The sequence below is a fragment of the Abramis brama genome, assembly GCF_963993115.1.
Source record: "Abramis brama genome assembly, chromosome: 3".
Lineage (NCBI taxonomy): Eukaryota > Metazoa > Chordata > Actinopteri > Cypriniformes > Leuciscidae > Abramis > Abramis brama.
The window spans coordinates 40,195,378-40,220,972 of record NC_139965.1 but is presented as its reverse complement, the minus strand read 5'-3'; the positions used below and the strand labels follow the sequence as shown (position 1 = coordinate 40,220,972).

General features: G+C 36.9%; 1 protein-coding gene across 1 annotated transcript in view; it reads right to left on the bottom strand.

The window, feature by feature from the left end:
- col4a6 (collagen, type IV, alpha 6) overlaps window positions 1-25,595 on the bottom strand; it is a 125,814-nt gene that overhangs the window by 17,541 nt on the left and 82,678 nt on the right. The window contains exons 5-27 of the mRNA XM_084108197.1: window positions 21,715-21,849; window positions 21,066-21,110; window positions 20,868-20,984; window positions 20,548-20,607; window positions 17,782-17,859; window positions 17,626-17,661; window positions 17,283-17,324; window positions 13,446-13,532; window positions 10,052-10,105; window positions 9,899-9,961; window positions 9,674-9,718; window positions 9,533-9,586; window positions 9,386-9,446; window positions 9,129-9,239; window positions 8,345-8,494; window positions 7,951-8,040; window positions 7,681-7,838; window positions 7,270-7,449; window positions 5,064-5,247; window positions 2,496-2,567; window positions 2,260-2,367; window positions 1,897-2,115; window positions 1,629-1,790 (exon numbers count right to left, since the gene is read on the bottom strand). Coding sequence (XP_083964323.1) covers window positions 1,629-1,790; window positions 1,897-2,115; window positions 2,260-2,367; window positions 2,496-2,567; window positions 5,064-5,247; window positions 7,270-7,449; window positions 7,681-7,838; window positions 7,951-8,040; window positions 8,345-8,494; window positions 9,129-9,239; window positions 9,386-9,446; window positions 9,533-9,586; window positions 9,674-9,718; window positions 9,899-9,961; window positions 10,052-10,105; window positions 13,446-13,532; window positions 17,283-17,324; window positions 17,626-17,661; window positions 17,782-17,859; window positions 20,548-20,607; window positions 20,868-20,984; window positions 21,066-21,110; window positions 21,715-21,849 — 2,311 coding nt within the window. The remainder of the gene's footprint in view (window positions 1-1,628; window positions 1,791-1,896; window positions 2,116-2,259; window positions 2,368-2,495; window positions 2,568-5,063; window positions 5,248-7,269; window positions 7,450-7,680; window positions 7,839-7,950; window positions 8,041-8,344; window positions 8,495-9,128; window positions 9,240-9,385; window positions 9,447-9,532; window positions 9,587-9,673; window positions 9,719-9,898; window positions 9,962-10,051; window positions 10,106-13,445; window positions 13,533-17,282; window positions 17,325-17,625; window positions 17,662-17,781; window positions 17,860-20,547; window positions 20,608-20,867; window positions 20,985-21,065; window positions 21,111-21,714; window positions 21,850-25,595) is intronic.

The following is a 25,595-nucleotide window of genomic DNA, read 5'->3' as shown; positions in this document are numbered from 1 at the left end:
TGCACTAATGAGTTCACCAACTAACTAGAGATTTTGTGTGAATGTGAAATGAATTTCAAGCTCTTGTGGTAGCTAGCCTTGTAGACGTAAGAGTTATTTCTCTTATAGGCAGATATGCGCTTTCTGGATTAGTGGGCGTGGCTTGCGTAGCTGTGCAATGTGGTGCATTGTGGGAGTTGTTGTCTTTCATACAAATGCGTCCTGAAGTTATTTTTTGTCTTTCCTCGGTCACAAAGACACCAAATTCAAAATTTATTTTACATTTCGACTACATATATGACCCACTTTAAATTAAAAACAATGTTCAAATGGGTGAAATGCCCCTTTAATCTAAGAAATTAGAAAGTGAATTCTACATTATTACTATAAACAAACAAATCTCTTAGCTTGACATAGAGGCTTAAAGATCTGTAACCCTAAAGGGATAGATAGTTCACCCAAAAACTCTGTCATATACTCACCCTCATGCCATTCCAAACTCATAAGTCATCAAGATAACTCATTAGTTTGAATCATCTTCAAACACAAATGTAGATATTTTCAATGGAACCTGAGAGATTTCAGTCCCTCTATTGAAAGTCTATTAACTTTGAATAGAGAAGTTTAATCCAAGACTTCTGAAGAGACAGGATCACTTTATATGATGAACAGATTTCATTTAGGCTTTTATTCGCATATAAACAATGATCAACGCACATACATAGAGCACATCAAATATGGTAAACGGAAGCTCGACCATACTTTTTTGATGTGCGATAACAAACCTCATTGATCAATGTTTATATCTGAATAAAAGTCTAAATTAAATCATATAAAGTGATCATGTCTCTTAGGTTCGATTAAAAATATCTCCATTTGTCTTTCCGAGATGAATAAAATCCTTATGGGTTTGGAACGAAATGAGAAAGAGTAAATAATGATAGAATTTTCTTTTTTGGCTGAAAAAAAAAAAGTTAATGCATGCTCCCCTGCACTCATTGCCTTAATTGGGAGGACTGGAAACACAAGGAAAGACAAGTGCGTTAAAAGGTAGCAAGGCAAGAGTGCGAATTGTGTGTTAGATAAACATCAACACTATATTGCAGGGCATCAGGGAGGACAATATTTCTCACCTTGGCAGCCTAGTAAGGTGACCCAACACCAAAAATAGAAGAGTGTGACACCACAAATGGAAGGACGGGAGGGTGGAAATGATGGTGATGAAAAAAGAGAAAAAGTGGAGGATGACCATAAAGAAAAGAATAATGAAAACAGAGAAGAAGATCAGTAAACACAGGCTGACATAGACTGATAAGAAGAGAACGAGCCAACAGTGAAATATTTTAACACAACTGAAATCTCCAGTAGTTCACACAATGCTCACAAGAAAACAAGTTATCCAAACCATAACTTCCCAGGTTATTCATGGTGTATAATATAGATTGTAGAAGAGATTCCTCAGGATTAAGTCTTAGAAGCTGGGTAGAACTTCCAAAAATTTAAATGTGAAAGGTCCTAGTGACATAATCGCTCATTATGGAGCTCAAGGTAGAGCTTACACTAGGATCTGAGCAGCTCTGGTTGAACGAATACTATTAGACAAAACACCAAAATTGATGTTTCATGAGAATGAGAATAAATTTTCTTACCTGGAGGTCCATTAAATCCTTTAGCTCCAGCTGGCCCTCTGGGACCAGGGATACCCCCGGGAGGGATTTCTCCTGGTGGACCTATGGGACCTACGGGACCAGGTATTCCATCCACACCTCGCTCACCCTTTACGCCAGGAATACCACTGAATCCATCATTACCTTAGGAGGAATCCATTAGTACTAATGCTTGATATCCATATGACTGATGATAATGGTGTTTAGAGTAGCTTTGTGAAAACTACCTAAAACATCTCATCAAACTTACTAGGCCTCCCAGGTAAACCAGGTGTCCCAGGTGGACCCTTGTCTCCTGGCTCTCCTGGTCTCCCTGGAGAACCTGGACCTCCAGGAGTGGCCCCAAACACCACACCGGGTTCTCCCTTAGCTCCTGGCACACCTGGAAAACCATCTCTTCCTTGAGATCCTGATAAGCCAGCATTTGTTGTTCCTGGTAAACCTGGATCTCCTCTGCTACCGGGGAAACCTAACCATAAGTTAGAGTTAGACAGCTATAATGCAATTATACCTTTAAATGTATGGCTAAGCAAGTTGACTAATTATAATGTGTAGGATTTGTGGTTAAATGGCACCTATAAGCACCCATTCACATTTAAGGGTGTAATCTTACCCTGAGGTCCTGGCTGACCTCCAGAACCTGGTTCTCCTCTCTCACCTTTAGACCCACCAAACCCTGGGCGCCCACTTACTCCTGGGGAACCAGGCTGACCCTTTGGCCCTTACATATACATGAACACAGACGTGAAAAAGAACATGTTAAAACATGTTAGAACAATGTGAAATAACTCTTTATAATTAAAATACTACCATTTTCAACGTTCATATACTTTTATACAAATCAGTTACCTGGCACCCCGGGACGTCCAGAGAATCCTGGATCCCCTTGTTCACCAGGAATCCTACAGGGCAGTGGTGTTCCTGTTGACATCCATTTCATTGTCAAAATCATATAAAACTGTCAATGATGCCCCATTCCACACACACACGCCTTACATCTAACCCTGACAAACTGTATAAAGGTATTCTGCTCTAAAAAGACAGTATTAAAGGTGGGTGTTTGTGTTAATTGTTAGTTTAAAAAATGTCTCTAAATATCTAAGATCATTGAATGTTGGCTGACAAGAAAAAGGACAGGAGGGAATATATTTTAACTATGCAATTACATTACAATCCAGCATTACAATTTCATGAACTGTACAGACAATGAGAGCGATTAAAAAAAAACATATAGAACTGACTGACAAATAGGAGCACACTTTAATATTGTGGAGGGCATTTCAATTTACTTACAGCTTTGGATAAAAAACGTTTTAAAACAATTTTAAAAACAGACATTTTCTTGTTGAAACGCTTATATTTCTTCTGTAAAAACTAAAAAAAATTTGAGCTGTAAAGTTGTCCAAATCATGATTACCAACATAATACCTATAGGTGTATTTGTCTCTTTGTGTGTAGGATGTAAAAGTGTTTATTGGTTTTACATGGTCATAACAGGAAATCTTGAAAAATAACTTTACACGTTAGTAAGTGACAATTTTTATGTAATTGTATTCCTCTAGGCTCCTAATAACACGTAACAGTGTGTATTTTAGTGTTCCAATGCATTGCTGCATATACTTTTATTGTTTTATATTAGTGGATGTACAGTAAAGGCAATTTTTTATTGTTTTCTACAAACTGAGGGATAAGTCAAAAATCTTTTTATGGTAATTGATAGTATGTCATGGGTGTCTTTGATAAAGCTGAACTAGTATTGGGACTAATGCCACTACAGTGAGTATGCAAAGCGAATTTGAGTAATAAGCCTTTGATGGTGTATCAGGCTCTTCAAAATATAAGAAATGTTTATTTTCATAACTCAAAAAGAAAAAAAGAAAAAAAAACACCCTCCCCACAGTATAGCCAGTATATTATGGCTAATAACATGCACAAAGACTGTTAAATGATGGGCTGTTATATGGCAACTACTACTTTTCCAGAATGGCAAGCGTCTAACTGAATTAGATACCTCAAGCTATAGGAAAGTCATAATGAAAGTATGGTCAGATTTGGTGGACACTACAGTTAAGCTGTCTCATACAGTCAGGCCATTGGAAAATGATTTATTTTATACTGGCTGCAGCTCTGGGCTTCTCATCTCACCTCCCTCTTCCAAAGAGGCATCATTAAGCCCCGCCTGCCCACAGCTGTCACCTAGTCAGACAACATGCAAGGGCAAGAGAGATTGCAAGAGAAGCTGTCAATCAATCGATTGATGAATCAGTTCATTCGGGCAGCATCATCAAGAAATCAAATGCATAAGCATGAAAATGAATGTACCTTTAGTAGAGAAATAAAAAGCTCATTCAAATATTCCAGCACATTCGGTTAAAGCAGTGCAAATAAAGAAATCAAAAGGGGAACATGTGCGTGGCTGTGTCAAAGCCATTCCATTGCTAAGAGAGAGATGGAGAGCATGCAGAAGAAGTGAAAGGATTTGGGGATTCAGACATGAATGTTAAGACTTATGATTTAATTGCATCTGCTCAATTTCTCTCCGAATGGAATGGCTTGCAAAGAGGTAAAAAGTTATGTTAGGCACAGGCAAAATGTCAAGATTCATTTGCACACCCATTCACACTCGTGCACATCCAACGCTTGACAAGATGAATGCTTGTCAAGATGAAATGTAGCAACCTCTAAACTGAAGCTCTTTCAAACTAGCTCATCTTATACTGTTCAATTATACAATTCAGGATACCTACAGGAAAAAAAACACTGAATATTTCTCAATCAACTGAAATGAGGAAAGATCATGGCAATCTAACTAAATTAACTGTAAGACTGTTCTCTGGGTTAAAAATGACCAAATGTGCCATTTTAAACTACTGTACTGAATAAACTAAGCAATGTAAACCCACAAAACAAGCTAAATATGCCAAATTTATTTAAAAAGTGATAAAAACGTGGAGGTCTTATGGCATCTTGTGATGCATTTCTATTGTATTGGCTAATACATACTCAACATTAAACAGTATTTCTGCATCATCAATAACTACATAGGTTTAATTAGCCTATTTATAAAATAAAAAAATTGTACGTGAAGTCGTAACACTGTTTTATGCATGTATTCAATATATAAATGTTTATATTAACTGCTTATATTGACAAAAATGCTCTTTATCCACCCGTTTACATTCAGTTGTGTATATCCAATTCACAATGTATGAATATTTAAGCTAGTGGCTACATAGTACATACTTTAATAAATGTATCACATACATTTTATGTTATATTATTATTCAATAATAATAATAATGACATAAAAATGTAGAAATAATGTCATGTAAGCTGTATAATTTCTTTTGTATATAATAAAATATTTCATTCTGTGTAGTTATTGTAAAGTGTTACTAAAGTGTTTTTTCTACTTACCTGGAGAACCTGGAAGTCCAGGTGATCCAGGAAGACCACTGAATCCAGGATCACCTTGTGACCCTTTGAACCCAGCTACACCAGGATAGCCAATACCAGGATCGCCACTGGAACCGGGACGACCTTTGGACCCTGGGATACCAGGAAAACCTTTATCTCCAGTCACCCCAAAACCAGAGTCCCCCTGTAGAGAAAGAACTTAGAAATTTAGATATGTTTAAAAATGTAGATGTCAATTAGGGGTGTAACGGTACGCAAAAATCACGGTTCGGTACGTACCTCGGTTTTAAAGTCACGGTTCGGTTTATTTTCGGTACAGTAAGGGAAAGAAATGCAAACATTAAACTGCAGGTTGTTTATTACTATAAACTTTTTTTTAACAATTTGTTTACACTTTTTAATAAAATATAATAAAATATATATAAAATAAAAAAAAGAATAAGAAATAAAATACTGCTGCAAAGCAAAACCAATATCACATAATAAATTTAATGAAAAATCTAAATAAATAACTATGATTACAGTGCAGCATTACCAATCCCAGCTTGTAGGCCTGCTTATATTTAAAAATTAAGGCTGGGAATCGATTAAAAAAAATGAACTAATTAATTGCACAATTTGCTGTAATTAATTGCAATTCCTCCAAGCTTGTAATCATCAATAATTAGGCCTAAACTTAGAATCACCTAATTAAATGAAACACCGGGGGAAAAGGGAACAGAAAATAGCCCTATATTAAAATAATATTAAACATAAATATATCAATGTATTATTATTTTTCAATAATCAATCAACATAATCAATTTAAGATTTTTTTTTTATTATTATTTTTTTTACTAATTATCAAAATAAAATATAGTCCTACAAAGCTATTATTACCAGAGCATGTGATCAGAGCAGGTCATTTTACCATTGTTGCCAGCATGACTATACCAGCTCAGCAAACAGAAGTCTACTACTGAGAAATTTCACCTTATTTGAGCGGACTTTGCTTTTCCAGTGCGTGACCGGTCCATGATTGGAGTGTTTGGGCCGTTAACGACAGAGCAGAACGCGCAGCGCAAACACGGAGTCGAACATTGAACATTGAGCAGAGAGCGCAGCGCACAGACACACACACACAGACGGAACGGAGAGTGCGGCGGCGCACACGGAGCGGAAAAGCTTTTTTTCGCCCTGCAGTCGATTTCATTGGTTTAGGTTACAGTGACGACGGGTAAAACCAGAGAATGTCTAATAATGGTGCGTTCTATTATTGTCAACGAACCGACTCGGACCTCGGATATGACGTCACTTCCACACTTCAAGCGTTCTGGTATGTTTTGCGCGTCCGAGTCGGAGAAAAACATGGACGCCACCCGGAAAGCTGTTGCTATGGTAGCACTGGCCGAGTACCAGGCGCTCCAAAATAAGTATGTGCTTCACCTAGTAACTAGTTTACCTTCTGTTAGCAACGCTAGCCACGTTAGTAACACCCGTTTGAAACAAGGCTTCATTCAATATTGCACTCACAACAAGACCGATTCCCATACCCACAGGCAGTGATACGGACGCAGTAAGGTATTGCAGTAATACGACGAGTGATTAAAATTTAAACAACGTCATTTAAACAACCAAAGCGTACAAAAACAATGAAAACAAGTCACACAGGGCGCAGCCATCTTGGATTCCGTATCGGAATTCTTGCTCGGTGTCCTCACGGTTGTCCAAACTTCCGAGCGGCAAAATCCGAGGAAAGGGGGCGTGTTGGTGCGTGTTGCTAGGCAACGTCTGTCTTCCTAGTCGGAACTCCGACACGGATAAATAATAGAACGCAGCATAAGGCAGACGGGCTCTGGTAAAACTTTAGAATCAGCTGCAGGGCGGGATTTGCGCTGAACGCGGAGACTTCCGCCACTTAATATGTTCGTGTGGAAACACGAAAATGTACCTATGTTCCGCACACAAAATATTGCATTCGGTCATTCGGTACACACGTGCACCGAACCGAAAGCCCTGTACCGAAACGGTCCGGTACGAATACACGTACCGTTACACCCCTAATGTCAATGGTTGAAAGTTGTACTAGAAGCAGAATTACAACAAGAAATAATTTTATAAACAGTTACTGGTGTCAAACAGGGCCACATATCTTATTTGGCAGGAACAACAGAGCTGATGAAATGAAATGATAGAAAGGAAAATGAAAATTAGCCTATCTACTCACAGGTGGACCTGGTTGTCCAGGGAAGCCAGGAGATCCATCCCTTCCGGGGTTGCCGCTTGCTCCAGGTGGCCCAGGAAGACCCTGTTGACCCAAATCACCTTTTTGTCCTCTACCTCCGGGGAAGAAAGAATTACCTTTCTCTCCTTTACGCCCATAAAAGCCTCTTTCACCCGCACGACCCTAAAACAAAGCAAGACTCAATTAAAATTAAGCAATATTTAGGATGTTTCCTGATAATCCCAATTAAAACCTCAAAGCAGTCCCTCCAGTTTTTTGCGATTCCATGACCGATAAATACAACGTAAACTCAAGAAAATTTGACTTTTTGTTTTGTTTTGCAAAAGTCTGGAAATTACCACCACAACATCAGTCATTTTGATAGCCATTTTTGTTTTTAAATCAGTCTCTTACATCAAGACCCTGTGATCCACGGGATCCTGGGAAGCCTTGGTCACCAATTTCTCCCTTCACACCATCAGCTCCAGGGAAACCTGAGGGCCCTGGAAGCCCTTGACGTCCCTGTGCACCCGTCGTTCCTCCACCCAAACAGTTGCAGTCACCATTTTCTCCTGCAGGGGCACAGGGTCAAGTAGGGAAGAAGTCCATGTGTGCCATTATTATTATTATTTTCTCATTTAAATTCAAAACTTCTCATTTCAGTTCTACAACAGAGTTCCTTACCTTTAAACCCTTTAAAGCCTCTTTCTCCAGCAGGTCCTCTTGGACCAGGCTGACCCGGAAAACCAACTAGTACAGCAGAGAACGTGTTTACTAGAAAAAATTAAATAAGAAGCAACCATCAGCTTATCTCATGATCTACATTTATCAAGTTATGTTACTATAAAAAAAAGTGGTTACTATAAAAAAAGTGGTAACCTGCAATTGCTAATTCAAGGAAAGTGTTTCTACTTGATCTAAACAATAAAAATGTCTTTTGCTGGTGCGATCTAATTTGTCAAATCATTATTTAATTTTGACTTGAATGAAACCAGTAAAGTTAGATGTTACGGCCCAAAACATATTTTTAGGTTACTTGAAATTAAAAAGATGATGACTATCATATGCAAAAGCTTACATGAACTGCCCGGTGGTCCAGGGAGACCAGGAAATCCAGAAAGGCCCTGATTTCCGGGAGGACCTTCAGGACCAAATAAATCCCGACCTGGGTTTCCCCTCTGTCCTTTGGGTCCACGACTACCAGGGAACCCAGAGATGCCAGGACGACCTGAATAGACAACACAGATTAACAGTTAAAATAATACTGACATATACAGTAAATTCTGCAAAACTCACTGCCATGACATTAGAGTGTTGTGGATGGTTGCCAGGGTATTGCTATGTGGTTGCTAATGAATTCTGAGTGATTGTTAGCATGCTGCTATGAAGTCGATACTGTAGGGTTCTTTTTTAATGAATTGAGTCCATATAGTCTGATTAGTGTAGTAAAACTGATTCCTGAACAAATGACTCTCATGAGTCAGCTCTGAAAAAAACCATTAAAAAGTCTGCATAAACACCTTGTGCAAGTATTGATTTAAATTTATTATTGAATTTGTCATTATTTTACAGTGTAATTGCATTTATTTTCCCCCAAAATATTTCTTCCTCAAAAATACTAAAATAATTGTTACAATTCTCTTAATTCCCATCCCTTGTGATTGCACAGGTGTTCAGATAATATGGTAATTAGATATGACTCAGATCCCTCCTTTACTATAATTCTATGAGATTGTTTTTGTCCATTTTTTGTCCTAAAGATAAAACATTTAGGTCTGATCACTTAGAAAAGTCATAGCACATTCTCCTCAACAAGCTGCATGATTGCAGTCATAAAGCATTAAAATGAATGTCACTAGTACCTGTGTTAAAAGCAGGTGCTCCAGGAGGACCAGGCTGTCCAGGAAAACCTGGAAAACCTGTATCTCCAGTTATCCCCGGATAACCAGGAAAGCCGGGATCACCTCGAGGACCTAGGTACAAGCAAATTAAATAATCACTGAAGACTGTTCATCAGCACACATAGGAGTGTGTGTGTGTGTGCATGAGAGATTACAAGATGCAAGTACAGTACCTCACACAAGATCATGAAAGTGAAAAATATTTCCTGATACAGTACCTTTAATACCATCTGCTGGTTCCAAAATCGGTCCAGGTGGACCTGGGTCTCCTCTGTCACCCTAAAAATAAATTACAAATATGCTGTTGTGAAACATATTTCTGTTTGTGATATATTTGTTGTATTTTTCTGGTTTTGCGTTCTTACTTTTAGGCCAGCAAAGCCTGGTTGGCCTGTAAAACCTGAATCCCCATTGAAGCCCTACAGAAGAAACAGGAGATGGTTGGTATATAATAATCATATACCGTAGGACGGAAAATGTTTAGATTGAAGAATTTCATATCTTACTTTTCTTCCTGGGAGCCCAGGAGGACCATTCAGACCAGGTGCACCCTGCCATAAATAAATAACACAGAAAAAGAAATTCAGGTAGATTCAAAACAAATACAGGATTTTACACTTGAACACATAACACAAACATACAACTATGAGATGTAGTGTAAAATGACAAAGAGCCATCTAAAATATTATGACCAATGGTGAATCACATAACGTAGCAGTAACAGGACCTACCCTCGAGCCTGGCAAGCCCAGGATTCCCTGTTCACCAGTCTCACCTCTAAAACCACCTGGGCCCTGCATATGCGCAAAAAATACGGAATTTGTGAGCCAGTTTCAAATGACAACATATCAAAAAAAGCTAAAAAGCTGTCTTTGATTACTCACTGTTGGTCCTGGTCTCCCAGGAGGACCTGTATTACCGGCATAGCCTTTCTCACCCTGAGATAGAGAGAGAGAAAGAGAAGAAAGAAGACTGAGCATTCACAATGTCACTTTGTGGTTTTAAATCATATTTATGTACCATGTGACTGGGCTGGGCATTAAGTAGCTGTTTTACTCCTCCTGCAGATATTTAAACTGTTTATTTTTTTTTCTCCAGGTATTTTAGTGAGAAAATACCATAAAACTTTTTAATGAATATGAGAAAATACATACTGTGAATGTAAAAAATGTAACAAGAGCAGACTGCCTGTTAATGGAATATCAATGATATCGATATTTAAAATGAGGGTTGCATTTCTTATTATTCTTATTATTATCAATGTTGTGCTGCTTAATATTTTGAGGAAACATTTATTTAAAAAAAAAAAAAAAAAAATCAGGATTTTTTGATGAATAGAAAGTTCAAAAGAAAAACATTTATTTTGAAATAAAAATCTGTTGTAACAGTATAAATGTCTTTACCGTCACTTTTGATCAATTTAATTATTATTATCAATTTGTTAAATTAAATAAAATAATATATATATACAGTGTTCAAAGCTGTAAGTTCAAAAGCTTAAGCAGAATTGTTGCCTCGCTGCTTTATCAGGCAATAACTTAGCAGGCAGCAGACTTTGCGCACGAAGGTACCTCACAGAAGTGATTTCAGACAGACTTCTGAGGCAGCATAACGGTTAGGGTTGGGTCATTTTCTCTTTGTCTTTTGTTGTTTGATTAGTGTTATTATAGAGACGGCAGCTGCTGTCACTTTAAGAGTTGCCCAGTATAGCTACATCCATAGTTACACAAGCCTGCAGCATAGAAAACAGCGCATGAGTCCTCTCGCGCTTGCAAAGTCATATTGAAATGCTCACAAAGGAATCGATTCGAGGAATTTAATTTTTAATTTTATAACTAGTATCCGATTCCTGAGCTCAAGTATTCGATTCCAGAACTGGAATCGATTTCGATTCCCAACCCTAATAACGGTTTAATGATCTACAACATAATAGAGAGATCTTTAGTTTATAACTAAGCGAATATTTAATTAATCAATATTAATTTATTGAACAGCAATAACAGCATTAAATTAAAATAACAGCAAAAGTGGAAAACATTGTTCAGACGCCATCTTTATTTTTAGCTCAAGTGTCACTGAACACACTGTACAGGATTGTGAGATCTCAAAGGCAGCGAAGAAAATATCTATGGTGCTTTCAAAGACCACTCAGATGACGGTATCGCAGGAGACAGGAAGCCAATATTGGATTTGGATGTTTCTTGATGCCTTCCTACCTTGGAATGCATCCTCCGAAGGCAGCATTTTTAAGCTTTCGGACGCAGCCAATGTTTTAGATATCTAATTTGAAACTTGAGCCACACTTCAAATGATTTTCATTGTCCAGGCCATTATCTTCATTAGATAATGATATTCTTACATTTGTGTAATATTCATACATAAGTGTGGCTGAAGTGTCCTCCTTAGGGCCACTGCAAATATGCACACATAATTTAAAGGAATCACAACATGTAAAAAGGAAAATGTTGGCGTTATTTTGTCACTTATTGGGAGCAGTATGCTAGCTGGAGCCGTTTACCTCCAGTCTTTGTGCTAAGCTATGCTAGCAGTGGGTGCGTCAGGCAGAGTATGGTGTGGTGAACAAATGAGTCCTATTGAAGAGATGAGTCCGAGCTAGGGACCCCATTAGTATGCCAGTAGTATGCCTGATCTAAATCTGTTCTCACGACAACTTGTAGCTAATGTGAACTGTTTTAGTGTCATTATGTGGTAGCTTTATGTAGAATGCTAAATCCCGTTGCTATATGCAAGGTACGATTAAATTAAATTGTATATGTAAATTGTATATATTCTAAAGATAATATTTAAAATCTCAAATTAAGTTGCGTCAGAGGAGAAAGACCGCCAAATTTAAAAATACTAATTTAAATACTTAAATTTAATACTTTAAATTTAAATACTACATTATTGTGTCACGAAATGTAGTTTTAAGAGTTTCTCAGTCGAGAATGTAGTTTGAAGCTCAAATATGTTGTTTATTTATAATAAAAAAAACACACTAACAACGAGAAATGTTTAATTTCACAATCTATAGCTTCGGTTAAAAACTAGTATATGAAACGTATGAGTTAAAATACATTAATGACTCGTTATAACGTAGTACAAACGTCTTCTATAATAAAGAGATTTTGTATGATTTGTACCCAGGCACTAAAGCGATTACCCATAAAATGTGCTTTGAACCAATCCGATTGCTTGGGTCCTAAGCTCGGACTCATCTCTTCAGTAGGACTCATTTGTTCACCACAATGGCACGCACAGAGATGAAAAGGGTATGTATGGACTTATCTAACTCTGGGGGATACGGTGAATAAACTAAAGTCCCAAAAAGTTGGCGTGTTCCTTTAAGAAAGCACCTTTGGAAATATTAGACTTTAAAATCATTTGTCACATGTGACTGAAATCACCACCAAATATGAAGAATTTACAAACACCACCCTCAAAGTTCACCACAGGGTGAAGCATGGGATTTATACAGTAAGCACGAGGTGGACGTCACCCTCCTGGATAGCAGGCCTGAGGTATAGAGTAAGTGGACAAAGAAACTGTAAAAAAAGAAGTTGAGGAGGACGGCGTCGATTGACAGCATCCTAGTTCTAGATCCTCGCAGCTGCATTTTCCTCACAAACCTTAGTTCCTTTGTCTCCTTTTGGAAAGCCAACAAGCTCCACCACTCCATTGACCAGTGGGAGGCCTGGGTCACCGGGCGGGCCCACATCTCCCTGGATACGGTAACCAAGGAAGAGAGATTTTTTTTATATGGGCAAGATGAGGTGTGATGGGGAGGCTGTTTGGAGACGGTAGCGGCGGAGCATTTTGAGGAGGTGGCATGTGGTGAGAAGTTTTTTGGGGTTTTGAAGAAGGACGTTAAGTGGACTGTGACCACTGCCGGAGCAGCGAGGAGATCAGGGTGAGAAGGAGATGAATGGACACAGGAAGAATGAAGGAGCTTTAGTAATGAACCACACATTCAACACAATGGATGTGTCTGTATCTCTCCCCATTCAATCATTATGCAACTAACCATCCCCCCTTTGTACTTTCAATGTCTCTATGATGTGTATTCTTTGTGAAAACATTATTATAATTGGTGATTGTGGTGGGGGGTTACAAATGTTAATCCCGTAACTGTGTGAATGTTCCAGACCAATTTCCTTGGAGCAATTTCCCCTGATGTGGTTCAGTGCCCTCCAACGCTCCTCTCTCCCCCACCATCCATCCCTCTCACCCTAGATCTGCCCCTTCCTAGGTTGGCATCACCGCTCCCCTGTGTGTTACCTTCTCTCCTTTGTTGATAGTGCTTATTGCTGGTGCGTTAAACTGAACGGCCGGATTGCCCCTGAGTCCCGGTAGACCAACTTCCCCCTGAGATCCACAACACAGACATTTGACACATTAGAGCCCAGGACTTTATCAGAGAGAGAGAGAGAGAGAGAGAGAGAGAGAGAGAGAGAGAGAGAGAGAGAGAGAGAGAGAGTGAGAGAGAGAAGGAGTCAAGGTCAGGTAAAGAAAAAGCATAAAAGTCTCAAGAAAGTTGTGAAAGCAAAGGGTATTGAAAGAGTGTGAGAACAACAAATATTTTTTTTTTCCAGTAAAAATGTCTCAACATCCTTAAAACAATATATATCCTGAGTTCATATTTCTCACATTTAGTTTACTTTTAACATATTTAATGAGGTTTATGCCTAAAACAATTATTGTTATATTATAATTATAGTTATCTTCTCTGAAAAATCTTCATCTGATGCAATTTTGCAATTTAAGTAAATTGCTCCCATTTTCAATCACAGATGAACATAGTTTTCTGTTTTCCTGTTTTTCTGTTTTCCTATTAACCCTCTACCGCATGCATTATGATAGACCTATAGAAAAATATATTTGACTCTTTTTCTTTTCTAAGAATAGCTTAACTTGAAGTGCTGTAAAAATAAAAAAAAATTGGAAAATTGTTAAAAATATATAAACAAGAAGTCTGTGACAATTAAGTGTTTGAAAAACAGGCTTCAGTTACATCAAAACAATGAACCATAATTTGCTATTTGCTGGTCAGTAGTCAGTTAAACAAATCCTTCAAGAATTTAAGCATTTAAAGGGATAGTCTACCCAAAAATGAACATTTGGTCATCATCTACTCACTCTCATGTCATTCCAAACCTGCATGACTGACTTTCTTCAGCAGAACACACATATGATATTTTGAAGAATGTTGGAAAATTAACAGTTTCAGTTCCCTTTGACAAAAAATACAATGGAAGTCAAAGGGAACCAAAACAGGTTTGTCAACATTTTTCAAAATATCTGGGTGAGTAAATGATGACAGAATGTTCATGTTTGGGTGGACTATAGCTTCAAGTTAACAAAAAATGAATAAATTGTAGTGCAGAATGAGTCATTTTTGGTCATTATTCCCTAAAAGAGAAAGACTGTAAATATGCAGTGTATACTTACTAGATGTGAACTTTATTATACTTAGCGTAGACTAGCATATAGAGGGTGCCAAAGCTAACACACATAAACTAAAAGTCACAAAACTATAATTTTATTTTTATTAACTTTATTTGTATTTACATTTTTACTGGAAAACCAGTTAAACAAAAAGAATGATAAAGAAAAAGATTTTTACAGAGAATAAACAGGAAAGCAAGATAATGAAGTGATAGAAAATGACAGAAATGAAAAGTGAGAGAAGCAGGACTAAGGGCTCCTTTTATTATAGTTACTGCTACAAATGCATGCATATTATTGGTGAACTCCTTTATTTTATTTTTTTATTTAATAGATTTATCTGACAATTTCAATTGATTGCATATAGAACTAACTGGTCCTTGTTTTCTCGTGTTCTGTGGGTTAAGTGTCCCAACCAAAGGAAACAAAGGCACACAGAAGATTGGAGCAGGTGATTCCAGCACCAGAACAGATCACTCAAAAACAGAAAATTGAATAGCAGCTCAGAGATTTCAAGTGAAATATGACAATACTCTTACACTGACTTTACAAGTTATGAAGAAACTGCTGGTACTGTTCTTTAACGTATGCAATCTGTGAACTGCCATTCAAAAGTAAAGGAAATTACATTCCAAACTTCGTAGTGTTACCATGCTTATTAGTAAGATTCAACTGTGTTTTCCGCATTGAACATACCATAGGGATATATTCCTTTATATAGCAGGAAAAGGCTTTTACTATGTGTAGTGAGTGTTGAGATGAGTAGAAACATACTGAAGTTGGGTTAAAACATAAATGAAACAAGATAGGCATGCTGGCAGTACAGAACTATTTGGAAAAGAGGGAAGACAAGAAAATCTAGAGGGAGATGATAAGAATGAAAGAGTGATGCAAAAGACAAAAGCAGTATAATCTTTTAATGTCCAATCCAAAAGACAGAAAGAACTTCTTAGCTAGCTTGTTATTAACCAGTTCCCGAGCAGATTAAAATAATATTTTAACTGAATGTTACACTATAAACATTCTCTGAGTGTGCCAGTCTCGTTACAGTACAGATATGTGGAAAAGCGTTTAGTACTAGCCTTGTAAGACCCCATGAAATCAAAATGATAGTTTTGGGGCCTTTAGTCCATGTCTGTTAGCTTTCAGGCTACAGTCGTGCTCAAACGTTTACATACCCCTTGCAGAATCTGTGAAAATGTTAATAATTTTAACAAAAATAAGAGGGATCATACAAAATGCATGTTATTTTTTATTTAGTACTGTCCTGAATAAGATATTTTACATTAATGATGTTTACATATAGTCCACAAGACAAGACCCCATTCAAAAGTTTACATACCCTTGATTCTTAATACTGTGTGTAATTACCTGGATGATCCATGGCTGTTTGTTTTTTTTGTGATAGTTGTTCTTGAGTATCTGCCCAATATTCTTCAGAAAAATCATTCAGGTCCTGCAAATTCTTCAGTTTTCCAGCATCTTTTGCATATTTTAACCTTTTCCAGCAGTGACTGTATGATTTAGATTCAAACATTCACTGATGCTCCAAAAGGAAACACTTTTGAACAGGATGAATATGTCCAAATTATTCTTATTTTGTTTAAATATAATTTTTTTTTTTTTTTAACACTGCCATTCAGAAGCAACAGAAGATATTTACATATTTCCCGGAAGACAAATTATGTACAATTTACCTTCAATTTCAATTTCAAATTCAATTCAAATTCTGAATTGCAAAGCTCTTAATGCATCATGTTTCCTTCTGGAGAATCAGTGAATGTTTGAACCTTTTTTAATAGTAATGACACACAATAGTATCAAGGGAATGTAAACTTTTGAACGGGGTCATTTTCATAAATTCAGCTCTTTCTTTTGTCTTGTGGAATGTATGTAAACACCTTTTATGTAAAATATAATGTTCAGGACAGTACTAAGTAAAAAAATAACATGCATTTTGTGTGATCCCTCTTATTTTGTTCAAATAATGACATTTTACAGATTCTGCAAGGAGTATGTAAACTTTTGAGCACAACTGTAAATGCTAGTGTATTACTAAATGTTGACGAATTTTCACATTTAGCAAATATAAGCATTTAGATTTACAGTCTTTCTTTTCCAAGAAAGAGATATTGATGAATTATCTTGCACTACACAGACTTCTGTCCAATCTGAAAATGTCTCTCTCCTGCAACAAGCCAGCAAGAACAAAATTATGGTTATTGACTGTGAAATAATTAAACCCAAATTACCATTTGAATAACAAGGCCGCGAGCCATTCGATATGATCTCTTTCAACGGGTAATATGTCATCACAAGACAGAAAACTGTGGTCATAAAGCAATTTTTGGGGGGTCTTTAATGTCAGAGACACTCAGAGAAGTGTTTGTTTATGGTGTTGTTAGGCCAATTAACCACCAACAAACACATGCAATCATATCAGCATAAAAGCTTTCATTAAAACATTCAAACAAACATGAACAAACACACAGGACTCAGCTAGAGAGATCTAAATCTAAAATGCATCTTAAGTGTTAATGGAACAAATACGTTGACAGTATTGGATGAAATTAGCACAACACCTGAACCTAATGATGCTAATGGGGAAAACTAAAAGCAATTGTGTGTGGGAAAACTGCTTAGTTGTTGGCAAGTTGATGAAACCCATACCTTTTCTCCTGGCTCCCCTTTGTATCCTTGACCTCGACTTCCCTGTAGAATAAGCAGAATAAGAGACATTCAGCAAACTTTTATGTATGGATATTTTAGCCATTCTGGAGTCAGAGGTCACTTTCACTAAATAAAATGTGTTGATACTTACAATTTACATCAGACAACTATAAAACTATGTAATTCCAATTACAATTACTTTAATTCCAAGGCAAGTTCTTAAAAGTACATAAATGTTTGCACACTGCCCCCGTCTGACAGGAGGATAAAGTGTTAAAGATGATAGGATCATGTAACATAAAACATGCAATTTCAAAATTGTCCCTTAGACATCTGAACTTACTGCAGGACCAGGAGGACCAGGTGGACCAGGTAGACCCTGTGGAGGGAGGCAACGGTGAAATTTGTACTTTATACGGTAGGTAGGTAGATAGTGCACGAATGAAAATATGCAATAGATAGATAGATACATAGATAGATAGATAGATATAATACATACAGGATATCCCTCTGGACCTTGGGGCCCCATTGGACCTGAAAATCCCGCTGGACCTGGAGGGCCGTCGGTGAGAAATGGCTAAGGATTTTACAAAAATGTGTAGTTACAAAAAGGCAACATTTGGTTTTTAGTCAAAAACAGCTATATTCAAAGTTTTCTGAAGCCACGTGATATCTTTGTGTGACAAACAGTGTAAGTCATTAGGCTATTCACAGATAATCTTCACCTCTAGTATGCCATTACCTACTACAAACAGATCAATGATTCAGCTGAACTTGAGAAGCGGATTGGTCTGAATCATTAATGAATCATTCAAACAGCTTTGTGAACTGGATCAACTGATTGATTGAAAATATTCAATCGCTCATGAATTGGACATAGCTTCTTTTCTCATAAACGTGTCATAAAGAGCTACAACAGATGTCAAGATTTTCGGTAAAAAATGATATTTTAAAATGACTATAATCTCAGCTATATATCTGCTCTACAGAAGACGGTACTGTCATTATTCACCTCAAATCAGTTCAATGGTGATTCAATTCAGCTCAATAACAGTGTAAATGTAGCAAAGTTCATTAATTAAGATCAAATTATAATTAGTTTCAGCTATAAGGCAGCTCAACTTAAAGTGATGGTGTCACTATTCAGCTCAATTCAGATTGAATGTTGATTCAGGTTAGTTCAATAACTGTCAATGTTGGAAAGTTATCATCCAATATATTGGATGAAAATAGTGTCAGTACAGAGAGATTGATAATATTTTCTGAACATTAATAGTCTCTTTACACATGAGTTAAAAGGGTCTCTTTTATGATCGTTTTATGTTTTTTTTATATTATTTTGAAGCTAGAAAGCTCCAGTCCTCATTCATTGAAGGTACACTATGTAACTTTTTTTTTTTTTTTTTTTTTTTTAATGAACACAATTAGTCAATGCATAATCAATACTTCTTCCAAAACATGTTTTTGTCTTAACATGATTCACTACGCTTATTATAAGTGTTTGTATTTTAAACCTGACAGGGTGGTTTTCACAGGAAATTGCGTACATTCATCACTCGCCAGTGCGTGTCTCGACATATCCGTAAATAGAGAAAAGAGCAAGACAGAGCTCCTAATAAAACGAGAATTAACGTTGGCTTGGCCTTTTAGAGATGGCGAGAATATCTGAAATGATAAACACAGAAAGCAACACAGAGATGGTGCTTTTATTACTCAACAGGTGAGTAAGGTACAACCCCATTTCCAGAAAAGTTGGGACATTTTGTAAAATGCAATAAAATTCACAATCTGTGATTTGTTCATTCTCTTGAACCCTTTTTTAACTGACTAAAGTACAAATAAAAGTTTTCCACTGTTTTCACTGACCAAAATAACTGGATTTGGAAAAATATAAACAAATTTTGATATTGATGGCTGCAACACACTACAAAAAAGTTGGGACAGAGGCAAAATAAAAGTGAAATGAATATAAAGGTTTGATTATCCAACTCTTTTGAAACAGTCCACAATGAGTAGGTGAATTGGTAACAGGTGAGGGTATCATGTTTGGGTGAAAAAGGAGCTTCTCTGTCTTTGCAAGCAGTCAGTCTGTGTTGGGCAAAGCAGGAGACCTCCGTTGAATGTGTGTGACCTTTGAGCCCTCAGATGGCATTGCATGAGAAACCATCATGCTATGCTACTCTGTTGCTCAGGAGTACTTTAGAAAACCATTTTCACTTAACACAGTCTGACGCTTCATCAAGAAATGTCACTTGAATCTCTGTTACACAAGGAGAAAGCTATATATCAGTTCTATGTGGAGATGCCGGCGAGTTCTCTGGGCCCAAGCTCATCCCAGATGGTCTAGAAGACAGTGGAAATACTGAAAATATTCCACTTGCAAAACTGCAACAATTAGTATCCTCAATTCCCAAATGATTAAAAAGTGTAATTAAAAGGAAAGGTGATGTGAAACAGTGGTAAACATGCCTCTGTCCCAACTTTTGTGAAGTGTGTTGCAGCCATCAAAATCAAAACTCGTTTATATTTACACAATAAAATTAAGTTGGTCAGTGAAAACATTGGAAATATTTTCTTTGTACATTTGTCAGTTAAATAAAGGTTCAAGAAAATTAACAAATCACAGATTCTTGATTGTATTGCATTTTACAAAATGTTCCAACTATTCTGGAAATGGGGTTGTATTTTATTGAACAGATAAATTGCCATATGCAGCTCTCTTACAGAGTCCATTGTAAAAAATGATCTAATGTAAAGGGTCATATATTCACAAAGGCTCACACAGAGCTGAAGCACAACCAAAACAATATTCTTCCACAAAATGCATGCAGTTTAACCACTAGAGGGACAAAAGTTACATAGTGTACCTTTAAACATGTTGGTGAGTAATTAATGATTTAAATTCATCGGAGGACTACACCTCTTTTTAACACAGCTCTCAAATGTCAGTGATAAATGCCCATGTCAGCCACTCTTTTTATTAAAACAGCAGAAAAAGGTGTTAACCTTCTTACATGCGCTGCACACACCTGAGAAGATTTAAAACCCCCAGGTTATACAAAAGATGCATGAGGTGTTGAAAATGACAGAGGGATTTTCCCAGACAGGTCTGCATTCCACACCCAGATTTACAGCTAACACACAACACATATTATTAACAGGGCTGTCAGTAAATGCCACATTTGGATGTGTATATGAGTGTGTACATATAAAATGTTGGCATGTGTGATTTGCTTGGGTTTCATAAAGAATGATTGTAACTTACTGGTCTTGGAATAGTTATATAATACGGTTCTCCTTTTTGACCTTTTTGACCACTGTATCCCTATAATCAAGTAAATAAAATAGAAAACACATGTGAATATGAAAACTATAGATCTATATTTTTATATTATTAAAAATACAGATATATATTGTTGTATATAGCATGCAACTTGAGTGATACATTTTTTATAGACACTGCAGTTAGCACTTGATAAGATGGTTTCTTCATTTAGTAAGCGAAACTGCTACTTTTATTTAAATTGGTATATATTTGATGCTAACTCCCTAACCCTAAAATGCACATAAAGCCCTTAAACTTACAGGAACTCCAGGATTACCAGGAACTCCATCACGGACTCTGTCACCTGGGTCACCTCGTGTGCCATTACAGCCGTCGAGGCCTGGGGGTCCCTGGGGACCCACTTGACCAGGGTGTCCCTGTACAGCATGGTAAAAACAGCTTAGTCAACCATTTTCAGAGAAAGGTGAAATTATGGTAGACAAGAACTTTATACTCACAGGAACACCATCATTTCCAGAAAACCCAGGAACACCCATTGGGCCCTGTCAAAAAATAAATAAAAGACACAAAAAATGGCATTTTGAAACCTGCACTCCCTCGGCACTCGATTGCAGCGTGGGACAAGATTTGATGGGTGAGTGCGGGTTACGGGAGAATACAATTATTTGCAGGGCTCCCGCAAAATAGAAATATCTAAAGATAAAATATCTAAAAACAAATAAATTGTTGTTCATCTATTGCACAAAAGCAACAAAGTTTTAGGTGTGTAAGCTTGCCTTCCCCTGTCTACTGCAGCTTCTGATTGCTTTTGGAAGGAAAAGCTGGCCGTAACTACTGATCTGGGATCAGTTTTGTCTGTAATAATGACATATTGGCGAAACACTTGGCATGCGATCCAGTGCGTATCTTTGTTTGCGCTCTGGAGTGCGTCAAAGGTTTCTATTTACAATGTGTTTTTGCAGTGTTGAGCAACATAGCCAATCAAAAACATATCTTTTGATTTCTTGAACCAATCAGAGTAAAGTTAGAAGATACCACCATGTGCACTACACATTGATAATTAATATCCAGTAAGTATTTTAGCAAAGCAGAAAAGAATATCTGTTATAAATTATAATTCCCCTACATATACCAAAGTAATCTGACCTTATCTCCATTTAGTCCAGAGGGCCCTTTGCGTCCTACATGGCCCTTTTCTCCTTTGGGCCCAACCGGCCCCGGGCCCCCAATGAAACCCTCAGGACCACCGATGCCCACTTGTCCAAGTTCCCCCGGTCGACCCTAGATGGAGACAAAAATGGATGTTGCAGTTACAAATACAGATGCCTCCTTAAAATTAATTGCTATGTTGTATTCATCATTTGTAAGTCGCTTTGGATAAAAGTGTCTGCTAGATGAATACATTGAAATGTAGCATTATGTTTGTGCATAAGGGAATACACATAAACCAAAAACCTACAATTATATCAAGTTGTTACTTTAACCATGCACTTTTTATGGCAGAAAAAAGTTATAAATAGTATTTTATTATTGTGTGTTTTAGTAGAACACATTTTAAATGTCAAGATATAATAAAATGACTTGTTTGTAATTACCACTGGTAATACTCACTGCTGACCAAATGGTGGCGACACAATCCAGCATTTTAACTCAATGCAGCTGGTCTCTCTACATAGAGTACATAATATTTATTGATAGAAGTATTTAGGGCATTGCTTATAAAAGGGCAAGTAAGAAATGAGTAAGTCGAAAAGGAGTACGTTTATCTGAATGCAGCACACAGGGCTTCCAGAGAAGAGCCAAGCTGTGACTGCAGGTGCACATCCCAAGTGTGCAGACTCGATCAGACCCCCATTCTGAAGTATTCACACATAAAACAAGACTTTAACTGAAGATGAGCATATGCATGGCCGTGCTTGCTCTATATGGTCAGATAAAGCTGCAATTTCTAAGATATTTATATTTAAAGAGCAGAGGTGGACGAAGTACACAACTTCCTTACTTGAGTGAAAGTATAGATACTACTGGTCAAATATTACTCCGTTACAAGTAAAAGTTGTAAAGACCTATTTTTACTTAAGTAAAAGTACAGAAGTACTCGTTTTTAAAAATACTTAAGTATCAAAAGTAAAAAGTAAATGTCAATGCATTGTTTTATTATTGTTGCATTGTTGTATGCAGGGGCGTAGAATTTAGTAGGGACGCTAGGGACGTGTCCCTACCAATATCCAGTGACACTGATATATCCTTAGCAATAATTTCGATCAAAACCTAAAATATATTTATATTGATGTCCCCGTCCCCACCAATTTCAAAATCAAACCTACGCCACTGGTTGTATGTAATACTTAAAGTACCGTATGCCTCTGAATCTACGCCTGCCTACCTACCCTCATATCAATATCAAATTTATATCTAGAACACAGTTCCAGTAGTGGGATTGAATGTGAGATTGAATGTAAGATTGAATAAGTGCACTCAATAACGTCCACAATGGTTTCGGACACCCAAATGGCTGTTCCCTCAAATATTGCCCTATTTAAAGTTTTTTGGCTTTTAGTATGAATATGTTAGCCTTACTGTTATCTATAAGCTAGTGTGCTCCAAAAAAGTGACAAAAGTCAACATTTAGAAGACCAAACCCAACGTTGAAAATGAAAATCAGGTTTATGTCAGAATCCAATGTCAGTCGGGTTCTGACGTCAACCCGACTTTTATTTTCAATCAATATCCAACGTCAATCTGACGTCGGGTTCTGATGTCAATCAGATGCAGGGTTCTGACGTCAACCCGACTTTCATTTCCATCCAAAATGCAACCCCTGCAACCAAAATCATCCACTGACTGATGTTACTTTCTACTCAAGGACCTTGACAGAATTGTAGTGGAGTAAAAAGTACGATATTTGTCTTTCAAATGTAGTGAAGTTAAAGTAAAAAGTTTCCAGAAAAAATAATACTCAAGTAAAGTACAGATACTCAAAAAGTGTACTTAAGTACAGTACTCAAGTAAATGTACTTTGTTACTGTCCACCTCTGTTAAAGAGTTAGTTCAAAATGATCATTAGAGCTGTGGCACTGTGGTTAGTTCACATGATATGAAGAGCCTGCAGGATTGTCTCCGTCATGTATCATATCCCGATTCTGGTCCTCACTACCTCCTTTACCTTCCTGTCTCATCTACACTGTCCAGTCCCGTAAAGGCAAAAAAAAGGCTCTATATTGGTGACCCATTAGGTGATTGAACAGCTGAGTTCATAAGTCCTTTAATTGATGTTTCCAGATAACTCTAACTCTGTTAGTTAAACTAGTTATTTCATAGCATGAAGCATGCATCAATCCTCTAAATTTTCTTAACCTGCATCTCTTAATATTCAACAATGCATGATTAATCTAGTGCAATGTTAGATCTGTGAAGAATGTTGAGTGTAAATGTTTCTGTGTAAAATACATTATACTTTAGCAATAAATTTGTTGTCAAATGGTCAAAAGTCTTGAAAGCAAACACTTCAAACAAACCTTAAATTCAAAACACAATGTCTAAATATAATGCAACTTCTGGTGTGAGAAGCAGGGTTTTTTTTATTTATGTTGCTGGAGAGAATCAAGATTTTGCAACTCACCACGTGGAACAATCAAAAAAAAAAAAAAAAAACAAGATCTGGGATATAAGATATAAGATATGCTATCTTAACAGGATAACAGCCACAAAAATTCCACAATCCTTTAAGGGTGTATGCACGCATGTGCCATTACAGGGTGTGTGTTTTTTTTCAATGAACTTCAGCCATAGGAGAGAATTATAGAGAATTAGTGTGGAAAAATACAGAACAAGATAATAGAAAGTGTAATGTTTCAAAGCAACTAGCTTTGTAGAAAGTTTCTTTTTAAACACTTTAATGTGGTTTCATTTTATCCTTCAAGCTATTCCTCTAAACAGTGATGGAGGGGGAAGGAAGGAATGTGTCACTTCTTGCCCACATAAGCCATCAGAGGCTTAACATTTTATCTGAGGCTAAACCAGACAAGCAGTCTTGGTTTGAGACCACCAAGAATTAAACAAGATCTATGTGCAGTTGAGCAATATAATAGAGTCTCTCGCCAATCATTGAATGCTATCCATCTAGTTTATGTAAAGCCCACATATTTTCAGCGGAAGACTACTGTAACTGTACTAACTGTAGTGACTTGGGAAATATAGAGCAATGTTTCTTAAATAGGTAGTTGGGCCCACAGCAAAGTTCTGAGGGTAGTGCAGGATGACTTAAAATAATCTAAATTGATTAATTATTAATATATTAAAACAATCAATCTCTAATCTAAATTAAAATGCCCAAAAGAACATAAAATAAAGATAAACTCAAATAATATCAATAACCCCCGATATATGTTGTTTTTATTCAAGACCATACAGTTTTTAAAACTTTTTGAATCACAAAATGAATCTTGGTTCATTTTTGAATCTGCCCTTTTGGTTGCATTGAGCTACCACCCAAAACACTCTAGCACGTTAGCAATTGCATATTAATGTGCTAATAACCATTCAGTACACCTTTACAACCATGCAGTAATACCCTGGTAACCATCCACAACATCCTAGCACAGGTGTGTACTATCCTGCTCCTTGGAGGGTGTTTAGCTCTCGATTTAAAGGGATAGTTCACCCAAAAAGTAAAATTATCCCATTATTTACTCACCCTCAAGTCATCCTAGGTGTATAAGACATTCTGCTTTCAGATGAATACAATTGGATATTTAAAAATTTCCAAGATTTATAATGGCAGTGAATTATCCTCTATCCATCATAAACGAACTCCACAAGGCTCCGTGGGGTTAATAAAGTTTGTGTAAGAAAAATATCCATATTTAACACATTACAAAGTAAAATTCTAGCTTCCGGGCAAACGGCCATACGCAGTCTACTTACGCCCAAAGCGCAACTTACGCAACTTGTGACATCGTAAGTAGCGTAGTGCGTCATGGCGTAGCGTAAATATCAGCAGTACGCATAGACAGTAAAAGAAATGG